Source organism: Macrosteles quadrilineatus, unplaced genomic scaffold, assembly GCF_028750875.1.
Source record: "Macrosteles quadrilineatus isolate MER2022 unplaced genomic scaffold, UCM_ALF_1.0 Scaffold_9__3_contigs__length_116548681, whole genome shotgun sequence".
NCBI lineage: Eukaryota > Metazoa > Arthropoda > Insecta > Hemiptera > Cicadellidae > Macrosteles > Macrosteles quadrilineatus.
This window is the reverse complement of record NW_026542602.1, coordinates 73,145,748-73,160,946: the sequence shown is the minus strand read 5'-3', so window position 1 is coordinate 73,160,946 and position 15,199 is coordinate 73,145,748. Positions and strand designations below refer to the sequence as shown.

At 33.4% G+C, this 15,199-nt stretch overlaps 2 protein-coding genes across 3 annotated transcripts in view; one reads left to right on the top strand and one right to left on the bottom strand.

Annotated features, from left to right (window-relative positions):
- LOC129004349 (inositol hexakisphosphate kinase 1) overlaps positions 1–4,853 on the top strand; it is a 49,165-nt gene extending 44,312 nt beyond the window's left edge. For both annotated transcript variants that reach the window (XM_054432913.1, XM_054432914.1), the window contains one exon: positions 220–4,853. In XM_054432913.1, coding sequence (XP_054288888.1) covers positions 220–468 — 249 coding nt within the window. In that variant the 3' untranslated portion in view covers positions 469–4,853. The remainder of the gene's footprint in view (positions 1–219) is intronic.
- Positions 4,854–5,933: 1,080 nt separating this feature from the next.
- On the bottom strand, positions 5,934–14,774 carry LOC129003911 (carbonic anhydrase 2-like). Its single transcript, XM_054432250.1, has 7 exons — positions 14,658–14,774; positions 13,892–13,962; positions 12,152–12,325; positions 11,298–11,439; positions 9,913–10,018; positions 7,250–7,477; positions 5,934–6,484 (listed from the first exon to the last, which is right to left on the bottom strand). Exons 2-7 carry the CDS (start codon positions 13,926–13,928, stop codon positions 6,038–6,040), a joined length of 1,134 nt encoding a protein of 377 aa, XP_054288225.1. The 5' UTR covers positions 13,929–13,962; positions 14,658–14,774; the 3' UTR covers positions 5,934–6,037.
- Between the last annotated feature and the right edge of the window lie 425 nt (positions 14,775–15,199).

Genomic DNA, 15,199 nt, shown 5'->3' with positions numbered 1-15,199 from the left:
TCTTTGTTTCAACACAATTAATTGTATTAAGTTTTTTTTATTTTGCTACCACTGCAAGAATTAGTTTTAGCTGTCACACACTATAACTGAAGACAAAATATTGACAATGGACAAAGTGTATTTTTAATTCTGATAGAAATTTTTTTGCTTGTTTGAATATATCTGCTTGGTTGAACCATTATTGGGCTATAACCATTTAACCTTGTCCATGTTTGCCAGGAGGAGGAGAGTTGTGATGGTGACAAGCGAGGTGTAGACATACCGTCCGTGCGGAGGCCAATGTCCCGCCCTGTCGCCCCCGCAGACCCCAGAGTGGACGTGCGCATGATCGACTTTGCCCATACGTCGTTCAACAAGCGCCGTGGCTCCACGCCGATACACCAGGGCCCCGACTGTGGCTTCCTTACAGGACTCGACAGTCTTAAGAGACTTCTCACAGAAATACTCTCCGAGGACAACGGCCTCTGAGGTTTAACTTATATCTACTCACGTGCGCATTTACCAATCAAATCTCACCGAAAACTCATTCGTCGATTGTCAATCTGTGTTCATCATTCATTGTTGACCTGAGCCTGACATTAAAATATTACATTTCACCCCTATTGTGTTAGTTCCTACTGTCACTTTTATTATTTATTTTTTGCAATATGTCGCCAAAATTTTACAAGTTATTGACCTATTTTTAGTTTAAGATGAAGTTATTTAATTAAACTCGTTCTACGTTGTAAATTCGTTTTGCCGCGTTTCTATAAGTTATGAATATTTTATTAAATGTTACGTCTTGCACCGAGATGTTTGACTGTTATTGTAAATATTTTTGACGTTTTATGTACAGCGAGTGTGTCACTGCCGTGAGTACGTATCTTTCTGTCGACTGTCGCGAGTTACACTTTTGATGACCACAAGCATTCCAGTAGTTTCTATGTCTTCTTAGTGAGAACTCTAATCCCTCGACTGTTTGGAACAATATTGATCATGTTCTTTTTGGTGCGTTTTCAAATCCCTGCTGCTTTTCTAGTTCTGCTTTATAGTATATATTTTAGCAATATGTTCATGTTACACTAAAATAAAGAATAATTTTATGAATACTTCATAGAATTTAAAAACCGATTGTCTCTTTCTATAGTTGTTTGTATTTACCTAAACCAAATCCTCTGTGATTTAGTAGCACAAATAAAGCTTAATATATGTAATATTTTTGTAGGTTGCCTTTCTATATAAAGTTATTTAAATTTGTACATTTCATGAGGTTATCTGTGAGTAATGTTTAAACTCATTTGCATTGCCTTAATATGGACAGATTTGCTTGCCCTTTTATCTCAGGAGCTTTTTTAGATTATAGCAACAACTTCTTAAATATATTTATAAAAATAAAAATATTCTACGTCTGCTGAAAAAGTTTAAAGTATTATTGTTTAAAAAGATATTCTTAGTTTTAAACAAACATTTTGCATTGCAAAGTAATGACAAATTAATAGTTTTGTTTGACAAAACAAGTATTGTGAAATGGTTCTGAATATGGAAGTTAATTGATTCTTTTGGTAATTTTTCCACACAACGCGAAATAAGTTAATAATTGAATTTCACTAATAGATTATGGAATGTTTGTGTTTAAGAAGCAATAACTTACCAAGCAAGTAGGACTAATCATTTTACCATCCTACAATGCCAATAAACAATCTTGTTTTGTTGAAGATTCTTGCTTGATTTGCGATTTATTTTAAAGAAAGGGAAACCAAGCTTGTTGGTGCAAATGGGTTGTGTTATTGCAAGTGTTGATCAATTGTATTCTTTCAAGCAACAATTAATTTGATTAGTTTTCGTTTTCATGTTTTAACGCTACTTTAACCTTGGGTAGTTTTAAAGTGGGTGTAATATGACATGGTTTTGTTGGGAACAGTCCCCCTTAAATACAGTACCAACTTTACTTTCTTTGATGACCATAGAATTTTTAAAACTTCTTAATCTTTTTAAGTTCTTAAGCAATCAGATTTTTAAAGCCCAATAGGAAATTTTTCGTATTCCTAAATTAACATTTTGTGTACAAATTAGTTTAAGTGAATCAAATGATTATATTACAATATATAATTAACATTTATTTGCTGTTTGTGAATGTTTATGAGTAATTTAGTTTCAATTTCAATGTGCTTCTATTAGTCACATAATATTGTGCAGGCTATAAAAACGTGATAAACTGCAAAATGATAAATTTGTCAAAACAAAAAAGAATTAGATTGAAAAAGTTGAAATATAAAGAACTTCAATACTTTGAAAGGATTCAATTTAAAATATAATTATGTTCTGTTGTAACTTATGTATACAACTACTTGTATACAACTCATTTGATTTGTTCATAAAGTATCGTTTAAATAAACAGAAGAATAATTATTGTGTTATATTAAATTTATAATGAAAAATGTTTATCCTATTTACTGTAGTAATGCAAAATATTAAATTTTTGCTCACTCATGTTTAGGTTTTGACATTACAAATTATTAAATCCAATGAGGTCTCCCAAATTACATAATTCTGTATTAAAACAGCGCATTCAAGTAAATAATCCACCGAACTTGTTGATTTGAAAGAATTTTAATGCTTTTGGTAGAGGTATGTTTTAAAAATTTTAAACCAAATGCAATAACTTAATGTAACTTGTGTTTTTGTAATCTGAATTTTGGTAATAGAAGTAGTTATTGGTTAATACAAAATATTTGTATGCTTGTATTTAATCTGTTTTTTGGCGGATTAGAGGAGGTAAATTGTACCAAATTCATTTTCAGATTCATCAAGCACACAAATAGGTTGTGAATTAAATAACGGACCAAGAAATTGACTCTTAAGGAATGATGTTAAATGAAGTTTAATTTCTTCAAATAAATAATATAAATAGCTTAAATGATAATTAACAAGATAAACTTTGCTTAAGTGTAAGTTTTTTTACATATTAAACACTTAACTTGTGTTCTCTAAGGCAGTTATTTTTCTAGTAATTTTGGCACTGCATGGAATACTATAAAAACTGTATTATTATTATTATTAGTACCTGGGGACCGAGCTTTGCTTGGGGAAAATCATTCCCCCACTCTGCGATGCCAGCCTTTACTACTTCCTTCACCATTTCCTACGTCATGGCATCCATTTCCCTCCCATCCCATAGCATTTTAGGATTGTAGATACCTTAATCTAATCGTCATAAACAGTTCCCACACTCCGGACTACCGTACTTTAATTTACTACCGTACTCCCTTCCCCACTTCCTACGTCGTGGACCTGTTTCCCTCCCATCCCATGGCATTTTGGGATTGTAGATACGTTAATCTAATAGTCATTAATATTTCCCACTCCCATCACCTTTACTACTTCCTTCACCACTTCCTACGTCGTGGACCTGTTTCCCTCCCTTCCCATAGCATTTTAGGATTGTAGATACCTTAATGTAATCATCATCGATAGTTCCCCCACTCCGGACAGCAGCACGCCTTGACTACTTCCCTCACCACTCCCTACGTCACCGACCTGTTTCCCTCCCTTCCCACGGCATTTTAGGTTTGCAGATACCTTAATCTAATCGTCATAAACAGTTCCCACACTCCGGACTACCGTACTTTAATTTACTACCGTACTCCCTTCCCCACTTCCTACGTCGTGGACCTGTTTCCCTCCCATCCCATGGCATTTTGGGATTGTAGATACGTTAATCTAATAGTCATTAATATTTCCCACTCTCCAGACTGCTCACCTTTACTACTTCCTTCACCACTTCCTACGTCGCGGACCTGTTTTCCTCCCTTCCCATAGCATTTTAGGATTGTAGATACCTTAATGTAATCTTCATTAATAGATCCCATACTCCGGCCAGCTTGCCTTGACTACTCCCTTCCCCACTTTCTACGTCGTGGACCTGTTTCCCTCCCATCCCATGGCATTTTGGGATTGTAGATACGTTAATCTAATAGTCATTAATATTTCCCACTCTCCAGACTGCTCGCCTTTACTACTTCCTTTACCACTTCCTACGTCGCGGACCTGTTTCCCTACCTTCCCATCGCATTTTAGGATTGCAGATACCTTAATCTAATCGTCATAAACAGTTCCCACACTCCACACTGCTAGCCTTTACTACAATCATAGGGAAAAAAGTCCTGCTACAATGTATCGAGTAATCTTCAGTATAATCTTTGCTCAATAGTAACAACTGATGTTTTTCCTTTTGTACTGTATTTTGTAATTGCGCTAAAATACTGTGGATAGACTACGTACAAGTCTTTTGTTCACTTTTTCCTTGTTATTCAATTCAACCAACATGGTTACTTAGCAACCCATAAGACTAATGTTAAAAAAATGTGACTTTCAGTTTCATTTTTCTACGTAATTAGATTTTTGTTGGCAGTTCTTAGTGCAGTAAACTCGTTTTTAGGCCAAAAATAAGCTATTTACAAGATTTGGAGAAAATCGTCGGAGCCGTTTTCGAGATCTTTCTGCAAGCAAGCATACATACATACAAGCAAACATTGCTCGTATTAGAGTATAGGATATATTTCACTGGGTTAACTAATTATTGATAACCAAAACAAACAAAAAATGGGGCAACTCGCAAGAATGTTGAGCTTTCTAAAGACAATTTAAACAGCAATTTTTAAATTATTCACTATTTAGTCACATTACCTCAGTAGTTACCTTTTATTAATTTAGTTGAAATGTAAAAATTGAACAATTTATTCTTTAACATCCATTCTTTGAGAGTCAATTTAAATAAGTGTATTAATATGTTTTATGTGTATCATAAATGTAGCTTTATCTCTACAGTATTGTAAATTTTAATGTGTACATTAAATAAAATTTATTGATGAATATTGGTTTGTTATTTTATTTTTTCCTTTCATTTCCCTCCTTTTGAGTAGAGTTTATTTATTGTATTTATTTAACCGGCAAACTACTTTACAAATAATAAAAATATAAGCTAATGTAATAAAAATATCATATATATGCATAGACGTTATTTACTTATTTGGCAATCTCAAATTTAAATATAGGCCTACATTTTGAATCAACTTGTTCGCTACCGACTGTGAAAAAGCGATCATTTACATTGTAATAGGCTGTAATCGTGTTTGTAAATTAACAAATAAAGAATATTTTATATTTACAATTTATTGAATTTTCTCCGTAACCAATAACCGTACAAAAACATTTCAATATAAGACATAATTTGTTTTTTTAAGCTCCTAACAAATCGGGAAAGAGATATCAGGAAATTTTATGTTTTGAGGGTCAAAAATTAGAAAAACCAAATTTTACTTTTATGTTTTTATGTTATTTTTTTATATTTAAAATTCATTTGTTGTGCTTATTTTTTAGCCTATTTTAATTTATAAAGAGATCCTGCACATCTACAGGAAAATATCTTTCATTTGGTACCAACCACGTGTAATTTGGTCCCAGTAGTATGATCAGGCTAGCTGTCATAAGTTTTGCAAAAGTTTTTTATTATATAAGATATTCTCCATAAGAATAACATAGGGATTTACAATTTACAATTTTTTGAATTTTCTTTGTAACCAGTAACCCTAAAAAAAAAAAAAAAAACTGAAGATACTAAATTATTTGTTTTTAAGCTCTTTAAAATGGTCTAGAGAGAAATTGGGAAATTTAGTGTTTTGAGGGTCAAAAATGTGAAAACCCAATTTTCACCCCACATAAGCCCTCATAAAACCGTGTTGCCATGGTCCGATCATGCTGGTTAGCGAACTCATTAAAGTTCATCCTGCCCTACACATTCAAGCCAAATTTCATAAAAATCAGACAAAATGTTCTCAAGTTCAAAAAAGTAAATTAAATTTCGGTAAAGAAAATTCAACAAAATATTTCTCATTCATAGTCAAAACACTACAACAATGGAAATGATAACTAGAAATAATTTGTTCATAATGCAATTAAATTCTTTAAAAGATAATTTACTATATCAACAGAATGTACAAACAATTTACAATACATTTATAGGTTTGTTTATATTTAATGTTTAGACATTATGATCTGTTTATCTCTGTGTGGAAGGCCTAGCTGTTGGTGTCTGGGGTCTTGTCTTGTATAGAGGCGCAGTGTCCGGTCGAAAGTAACTTGCATACCGAGATTCTATCACCTTTTTATTGCTTCGTACCAATCCCTGTCTTGCTGCAGGAATTGGTAATCTTGACTTTGTATGTTTTTCTGGCTTGCTTTTGCCTCGGATCGATTCTTCTGCAAGCTCGTGGCTGTCCCCTTTCTCAAACACAGTTCTCTCCGTCTGCTCCACAGATGGTGTAAGAGCGCAGTGTACCATCACCGTATGGCAAGGAGGACTAGCTGCTCCTGGCAACAGCAAGTTGTTTAGATCTGTCGAAGGGTTTACATGAAAGATAGTCCTTCCTGCAACTGGGCTTGTCGTTCGGAAGTTCTTTACCATAGCTTCTTTCTTTGTGTTCAGAAGGCATCTGAACAAATTCAGCTGGAAAAAACAATTGGCTCAGTTTGTAAAATACTTAAAAGAAAATTTGTAGGGAACAAAAATTTGTGTTAAGACTTTCTTTACGGTCCTAATTACATTGATGTTGACAATTAATGATTGTAGGATTTGAAATCTACGCTAATAATATTTTGGCCTTAATTTATTGTTTTTTGTAGATGGATTCAGGACGTTAAAGCTAGGGTAAAACCAAACTTAATAGCTTTTTTACCTTATTTTCATTTAAAGAAACATTAAATCAATCAGTACAGTACAATGTCTTGTGAAGATTTAAAATTTAAAAAAACTCAGTTCTCTGTATAAGTATAACTGTGTGAGTTGCTATTCTGATTTCCATTCCATGTTTGGCAAAAATCTTTCTTCAAGCCATAAAATCAAAATCAGTACAAAAAATACAAAAATACTCTCCTTTGACAAAAACCCCCTTTTGCTTCCTCTTTAAATTCTTTTGTTTGATTTGGTTCTGAATAAATGTCCAAATGACTAAATAAGAAGTAACAAATTATATACTTTTATATAAATTCACTGATGAAACTCACTTACTTAAACAACAGATCCTCCTCTAAATTTAATCTAATACAAACAAATAAAATCTTACAGTTACAGAGAAACCAGTTCATCATACTCCTCGATAGTTGGACTGTCGAGGCTTGTGCTAAATGGATTGAAAATAATCTTACAAGAATACAATAAATCAAGGAGGTGAATAGGTACCTCAATCTATTATTTACAAAATATGTGACTCACATCCTCTGAAGACACAGCAAGCGCAGCGCGGGACACGAGCCACATGACAGAATGGCGGCATTGCTGTTTGCTTTTCACTGCCCCACTGTACGTGATGTAGTCTGATGTGAAAGGCACCAGTAGTGAGGCTAGAGGCAGAGGTGACACTTGCGAGGAGGTGTGAGGCTCCGCTACGCCTTGCAGCTGTCCTGCCAACCAGTGCAGCCCGGGCGACGAGTGGGCCTGCAGCTGTGGGAACGAGGTAGGGTTTGAGGAAAAATGTTAAATCTTGTGATCATATAATACAGCTGTTGCTGAAAAACTGTTGTGCTTAGTAACAAAGCTCGTAGAGTCATGGCACTCAATTTAACTGATCTTCAGCTTATAGCATTGTGTTGCTGTACTGATGAAAGTTATTAATGGTTAGATTATTAGGATCTCGACAGACCAGGGCAGGGTGTAAGTGTTGAATGGATAAGATCCACTGGTTCTAAAGCCACAATAATCTCTTTAAAAGCAGAATGATCAAGAGCAGCTTGGTCCAACTTTGAACCAACTCATTCAGCGATCACGTGTTACCATATTGCACAAACCATAATGTAAAGCTAGCATATTTTCTTATTAGAGGATGCAATGTTTTTCATTAAATCTCATAAAGCGGCAATAAGTAATTTTATGAAATGAAATGAAAAATGTCTTTATTTAAGAGGCGAAGTTACGACTTGCAAGTCCTCTCTACCTCTTAACCTCTATAACATAAATAAATAAAAACTTATTCACTTATACAAGTAAATTTTATTGTCTTCTAAACAGATTTTCTGGTCAATGTTTAGAGTGAAAATTTAAAAACGTACGTTTTCATGTCCCTGGCCTTTTACTTCGTAGATACTGGATTTGTAGATTATTATTATGTGTTTTAATATTTTTTGGGACGGGGGCAACATGTTACACACATTTATTTGGTTTTAAATAGGTTCTAGGTATTTTTTTCGTATTTTTAAAGTCTCGAAATTCACGACCATGACGTGTCCCTAGGGTACATTTTCCAGCTTTCACGCTGTTTTTAGACTAAACTCATGCCGAAATATATAAAGCCATATTTTTATGCCATCAATGGTTATTAAACTTACAAAAAAGGAGCATATTATAATTTTATTGTCATTGCAAACTGACTACCATGACAAAATAAGTCTGTCCCTCGATTTGGCGTCACGACCATTTGGGAAAAAATTTCAACTTTGGAGCACGACAGTGGCAAGCCTGGCGTCGATGGAGTCAGTTGGTTTTAGAGACTAGTTCGGGGTGTACGTCAGGATTGTAGTGCCGGTCGTTTCGAGTTGAAAGGAGGAATTACAAGATTAATAAAGGAAAGATTGTGTTTTTTGTAATTTTGGTGTGTCCATGACCGTACGTAGTCATTCGATGAAGAAGACATAGTGTTAATTTTTTTTTATAAGATATTTCAATTGCTAGATTAACCTAGAAGTCCACTTTGTATCCTCGAACATGAGGTGCAGGGCTACCGCCAGAACAGAGACAAATAACACGTAATTTCACGACCAAAGTTTCACGACCATCTCGGGTTTTTTCACGACCAATCCAGCCTTATGGATTATAATGTGTTTGGTCGTGACAATAACTTTAATATAATTGTAATTTGAACAGTTCAGTTCAATTGAAACACTTATTTTTATTATAACTAACAGTATAATTAAAGGATTGTTTAGAAAGTTTTAGATTATTTCAGAAAATTCACGACCGTACCGCTTGTCCCTGACCATCACGTTTATGATTTCTATCATAAGAATTTCAAAAATTAAAATATCGTCATATTTCAATGTTTTGTACACAAAAGAAGCACACCTCTATACAAACATAAAGATTTTTCGGGTCTCAGGTAAGTTTTTTCGGAGTTATACAAACTTAAAAAGATTTTATTGGCTTTTTTTTTCAATTTTTTGAGTTTTTTTATTTTTTTCTAGAAAGACCAAATATACCAAAAGCTCAATGACTTTTTTATTGTATAATGGTCATAAAAGTAAATTAGTTTATAGCAAAACATAGTTATACAAATAATATCAACTATTTTTAATATTCATTTAAACGTCTGTTATGGTCGTGACAGGATTTTGTGTTTTTCCACTAAAGATGCTCTTTTTAAAAAAAAATACCAAAGATATTGCGTTACCATGGGCATTTTATGAAACTTCAAATGTTAATGAAATGAAAATAATAATAAAAGTTTTGAAAAAAGGGGAAAAAAATTTGCAAAGTGCTTTTCCTGAAAACGTACGTTTTTAAATTTTCACTCTTTAACTCTACTTTATTTGCTACTGATGTAAGTATTAGAGTATGATGTCGCCTTAATTTTAACTTTAAAAAAAGAATAATATTCTTTTCTGATGGTCTGGTCGAGGTAGTAAAATTAAATTTATTGAAAATTTATTTTTACACATTAGCAATATTAAAAGATACAGCATCAAATTAACAAAAAAACTATGAAAAACAAATACACAGAAATAAAAGTATTTTGATTTTTTAAGTATTTCAGTATTTGCTGGTGACTTGTCTTCAGACTATAAAAATTTTTATTTTTCAATATGCAACATTGGTTCTTGTTCTTAAAAAAAGACACAAATGAACTAAATATCCCAAATTCGTACAAAATGTAGCTTTATATTTACCCTAAACAGATAGGCAAGTATAACAATGCCATCATCATGTCTCAGGGCTGCGGCCTGTGTTAGGTATTCAGTTTTGTAGAATACAACGTGCATCTCCATTGGATAGCTGAAATAAAATAATTGAAGAGAATGACTTTTAGTTTTAGTATTGCTAATTGAAAAAGGGACAAAACCTAGGTGCACACCCAAATATAACTCAAATATAAGTGTAGAATGTTGTGAGATGCCTTGTATAGTTTTGTTACTGACTAATATCAGCTGTTTTATTAGCCAGGATCATTTGTTATAAGCCCAATGATCAGGGACAGCTGGGTCCAGTTTTGAGCTATCAAAAAGCTGCTGACTTTTCACACTATCGAACCAGCAACTTTTAATTAGGGGAGCACTATAACCACTCAGCTACCTAGCCAGTTATTGGGACTCATCTCACAAGAACCAACCCATACTTGGCTCACTTGTTAATCTTTTGTTTGTACTTGATTAAACATTTGGTGTACCTATAGAAAATGTCCATGAACTTTTTTACGATATGACATGAAAAAAAAATGAAATCAGCATTAGTTAGCATTTTGTTGCATTTGGTAGCCAGTGTTGGCCATTTAAAGTACATACAAAACCACAAAGTACACAAAATTAGAATATTTCACTGCCACTGAAAACATTTTCAAACAAGGAAGATTTTTTTCAGAAAAATGAATAACAGATGGGTAACTAGTACTCGCCTTTAGTAATCAGATGATGACCGGTTCAATCTTAAAAGAAGTCAGCGGCTTTTTGACGGTTCAAAACTGGACCCAGCATTCACCAATCATTGGGCTTTTAATGGTCCTTGCTAAATAACCAGTTCATCTTTGTCCCAGTGTCGCCTACAAACTCATGGTGTGTCTAATATCCTTCATATTGATGTTCTTTGGTCCAGGATCACTTCTTGAATCTAAAATGGTATAAGATTACCTGTTTCCGTCTGTGATCCTACATTTGTCGTATAGAGCAACCGGTTTTTGTGTGTTTGTAAAACTCGACGATCTCGCAAGAGTGACAACAAGAGCCTGATGATGAGGTTATAACCTTGAAATTGGTTGCTCTATACAACAAATGTAGGATCACAGTCACAGACGGAAACAGGTAATCCTATACCATTCTAATATCCTTACACAAACTTTCCTAGGTCAAATATGCAGTCAAGCACAATGAAGCATTGAAATGTTTGTGTATAGTGTAAAGTTTTTGTGTTTCTTGTGCCAGGATGGACTCTACCTGGCAATCCTAAAAAGACCTTAAAATTTGACGCTCTTTTGTCTATATATTAGATTGTCGTTAATGACTTAGAAGTACTAAATATTCATGACTCCTGTAGTGTAAATTGTGTTTTTGTGTATACTGACCAGATTCCTCGCACTGTGTGCTCACTGCCCTCATGTTCCGAGGAGCCCCAGTGGAAGTGGATCTGGGAAAAGACGTAGTTTCCCTCCAGAGCACCTCCGTTGAGATACGGCCTCTCTCTACCCCACTTCCCACTGACAATCACTGTGGGGTGAACAGGTTGACTTTGAGTTCTTTGACTGAGAGTTTGAGTTAATTGACAATATAGATTGATCAGTTAGACCGTGGCCATTTTGAGCTTGGAAATATAGTTTTAAAGCCAGGGAAATTAGTACACATTAAAAGCTTCTAATGAAAAGTGCCAAGTGGTCAAAAATGTTCAAATGTTTTTGATATATGTCGAAGATTGACCCTTTTTATGTTGAGTGCAAGAAGCTCTCCCCTAAGCTAGAAACACACCCAAATAGTTCGTAGGAGAGAAACTAAAAGAGCATTGAAAGGGTATAAACCCCCTCATCATTTGCAGAGGGTTGGGACCAGGGAGTCACACCTGAGTGCTTTTGTGCCTTGGCAGAAAATGTGAGCTAACCTGTGATGTGAGCAGTTTTGTCAACACTGATTTATCTATAAGTTAGTTACGATTTCAGTTACGATTACTTTACAGCTTGTATTACTAATCAGTTTCCTGTCATTGCTGTCTGAGTTACTTTGCTTGATAAATTATTCTTTCATATTATGTTGTAGCTTAAAATATGACAAGAAAATGTTTTGTTTTGTATCTATCTTTGTCTTTGGTCTTTTTAAAATTTTTGTAAGGCAACCTTTCACCCTTTTCACCCTTTCTTTGGCCAGGTGCCTCAAAAATTCTGAAAGAAAGTGAGTCTACGATAACATTTAACCTAATATATATACTGACCTGTATCCCCACAGTTTGTTAACCTCATGAGTAGAGGCACATCCTGAAAGTTGAACCAACGCAAGGGCTCCAGCTGCAGCGGTTGAGTCACACCGATCGCCAGATCAATGGGAGACAAAAGCAATCCGTCGTCAGCACCTCTATCTCTTATTAAATTCTTGTTTGCCTCCAGCGCTAACAACATTTGGGTTTTTATTGTTTGGTAAAGTTGAAAAAAGCTAGTAGTCAATATAATTATTTTTAAATGTGTTTCTATCTTTTTTAAGGATAAACAATCCAAACCCTCGCCTCATTACTAAATGTCGACCATTTTTTAGATAGCATCATTAATTGTCTGGGTACAGAAACATTTTAGCTTAGAGTCAAACAAACTACTTTTGTATGTTCTAATGGCATACAACTTCTTAAGAAAGAGGAAGGGGGCTAAGGAGTTTTCTTTTCTTTTAGAATCTTGTTGATCTTTCCAAAACAATAATCCACACTAATAAACTGTGTCTTTTGTTAATTTTTACTATTATAGCCTATGGTTATAGCAGAATTCTTTTACTAACACTTCGCGAGACAACAACACACTGTATCATAATCTCAAACTTTGTAAAAAAACACGAATACTTGAACAGAAGCGGTATCATGGATCATAAACATAAACAAATGACGTAGGCCTAGCTGGCCCAAAAATAAACATGATTGAAAATTGCTTAGTTGGAATTGTCAAAATCATATATGTTAATGCTATTATAGTAGTATAGGATTCGGGCTGGCAACCAACACGTCATTTGTTTATGTTTATGATCCATACCGCTTCTGTTCAAGTATTCGTGGTAACAAATAGTATATGTGTGCTGTCTGTCTGATCAAATGACACAAGTTTCTAAACCAATTGAGCTGAAAATTTTACAGAAATAAATTAAGGATCTTTGCTTGGTGGCCATTTCAACCCACAATTCTATTTAAGGAATATCGCACCAGATTTCTAGTTTTAGAAAGTTTTTATGTAGGGCCTATAACTTTTGACCCTCTAAAGTTATTTTCTCAGCCAGAAACTTAGGGTTAAAGAGGGCCATATATTTACTCTTTGATAACTGTACAAAGTATTTTGATTGGGATGGTTAAAAACAAAGTTCATGTGGCTTATTATTTTAGTTTTCGTTTGTCTTTTGTTACGGTACTTCACTTAATATTTCAAAACTAGTTAAACTCAATAGAACAATCTAGTTATAAACAATAGTTCATACTCTGGTTTCATAACCAAACAAACAGTAACGCAAAATCATAAAGTTGACCCTAAAATAAGAGAATAATAATTATTTTGTCGACATTAGTGCTCAATGTCACCAACATGAAACACACAGACAAAAAAACTTAAAATTTTACAATAGGGCAGGTAGAATTCTACTTATACTACCTATATTAAAAAAAGGTTTTAACTTCGGTAGTTTACTTGGTGTAGCTTGAGTTATTCTTAAACATTTTTAATAAATATCACATCAACTTAGTTTTAACCGGTATGAGATTCAACGTTGACTAAATGATGTTACTAAAATGTCTACAAAATATTAACACATTTTCCATATCATACTTATTTATAAGACCATCTAATAATTAATTACTAGGTTTGATTAGATTTTTACCAATACAGGGTGTGTATTATAAGGAGAAGACGAATGACTAAAGTTACAATTTTAAATTAAAGGGACAAGAAATCAATAATTGCTTGAAAATATAAATGTGCATCCTTACCATTAATATTTTCTGATTTGTGTTCTTCTGATAACATTTTGAATTTTGAACTGAATAGCACCAAGAACGTTCTGAAAAAACAAAAAGGAAAATGTTTATTTGCCATAAAATTAAAACACATGCAAGCCCTGTAATTTTGAGAATAGAAGTCATAGCTTGTCTACAGTTAACACACTGTATATTTGAATTGATGATGTACAGGACAAAATTATTGACATTCAGTGCAGCGATAACAAAATTTTAATCCCTTGGAAAAACGGTTATTTCTATAGATAGGGTATATAAAAAATCACAGTATACTCTATACTGTAATTAGAATTAGTTTGGAATAAAAACTTAATAAGATTTTGTCATTTGATACAATTTAGTTTAAATCATATTAAAATTATTTAACACCACTGCTCGATTTGAGGGGGAGCACCGCGGAACGGAGATCGGGTACCTCTCTTTCGGAAAGATTAAAATACTGCTATAAATAGGTACTAATAAAAATAAATAGTTTACAGTTCCGACACCTCAATTTTTCCAAATCGAACACTGTATAACACTAACAAAAAGTTAAAATATATAAATGTTTGTAATGAACATTTTTAAAACAATTTCTAGATTGACATAAATCCGTAAAAGACTTAGGGGACCTACGGCGACAGTCATACAGCCATAGTTTCCTCCAAACGATTAACGACGGTATTTGTTTTGTACCGGTAAAATTAAAAATTATATAATGAGTACTTAAATAAATGGTACCGGTAACTGCTATACTCACAAGAACAACAAAAGAAATTTTATACGGCACTAAAAAACCAATGTTAAAAATTGTTTATCTTGAAACTTGAGATGTCTTGACAAAAAATTTAACCAAATGACAATAAAACCAACAATGACTTTTATGGTTATCAAAAACCAATAATATCTTGCAGTTTTTATTATCATGTGGTTTTTAGAATATTAAAATTTTAAACTGTTTCATTTGGACAGTGAATAAAGATAATCTTTGGGTGCAGTAAATAAAGAGAGGACATAGAAATAAAATACAAATTTCTATCCTATATGAGAGTGATTAATTGATTATAGCCATCTCATAAAGCAATGTAATTTTGAGTTGTAAATAATAAACCAATTGCCAGAGCGGAACCAAAACCGAATATTGATCAGTTGATACTATTTTATAGTCACTACTGCTTAATTGATTTCAAGAATTTGAGAAACCAAAGCCTTTATTATGACCCTGCTCTCCATTCTTTAACATTCCATAATGCTCTCTTATATAGACAATAATGGCATTGATAAAACATACTCGTCACCCCT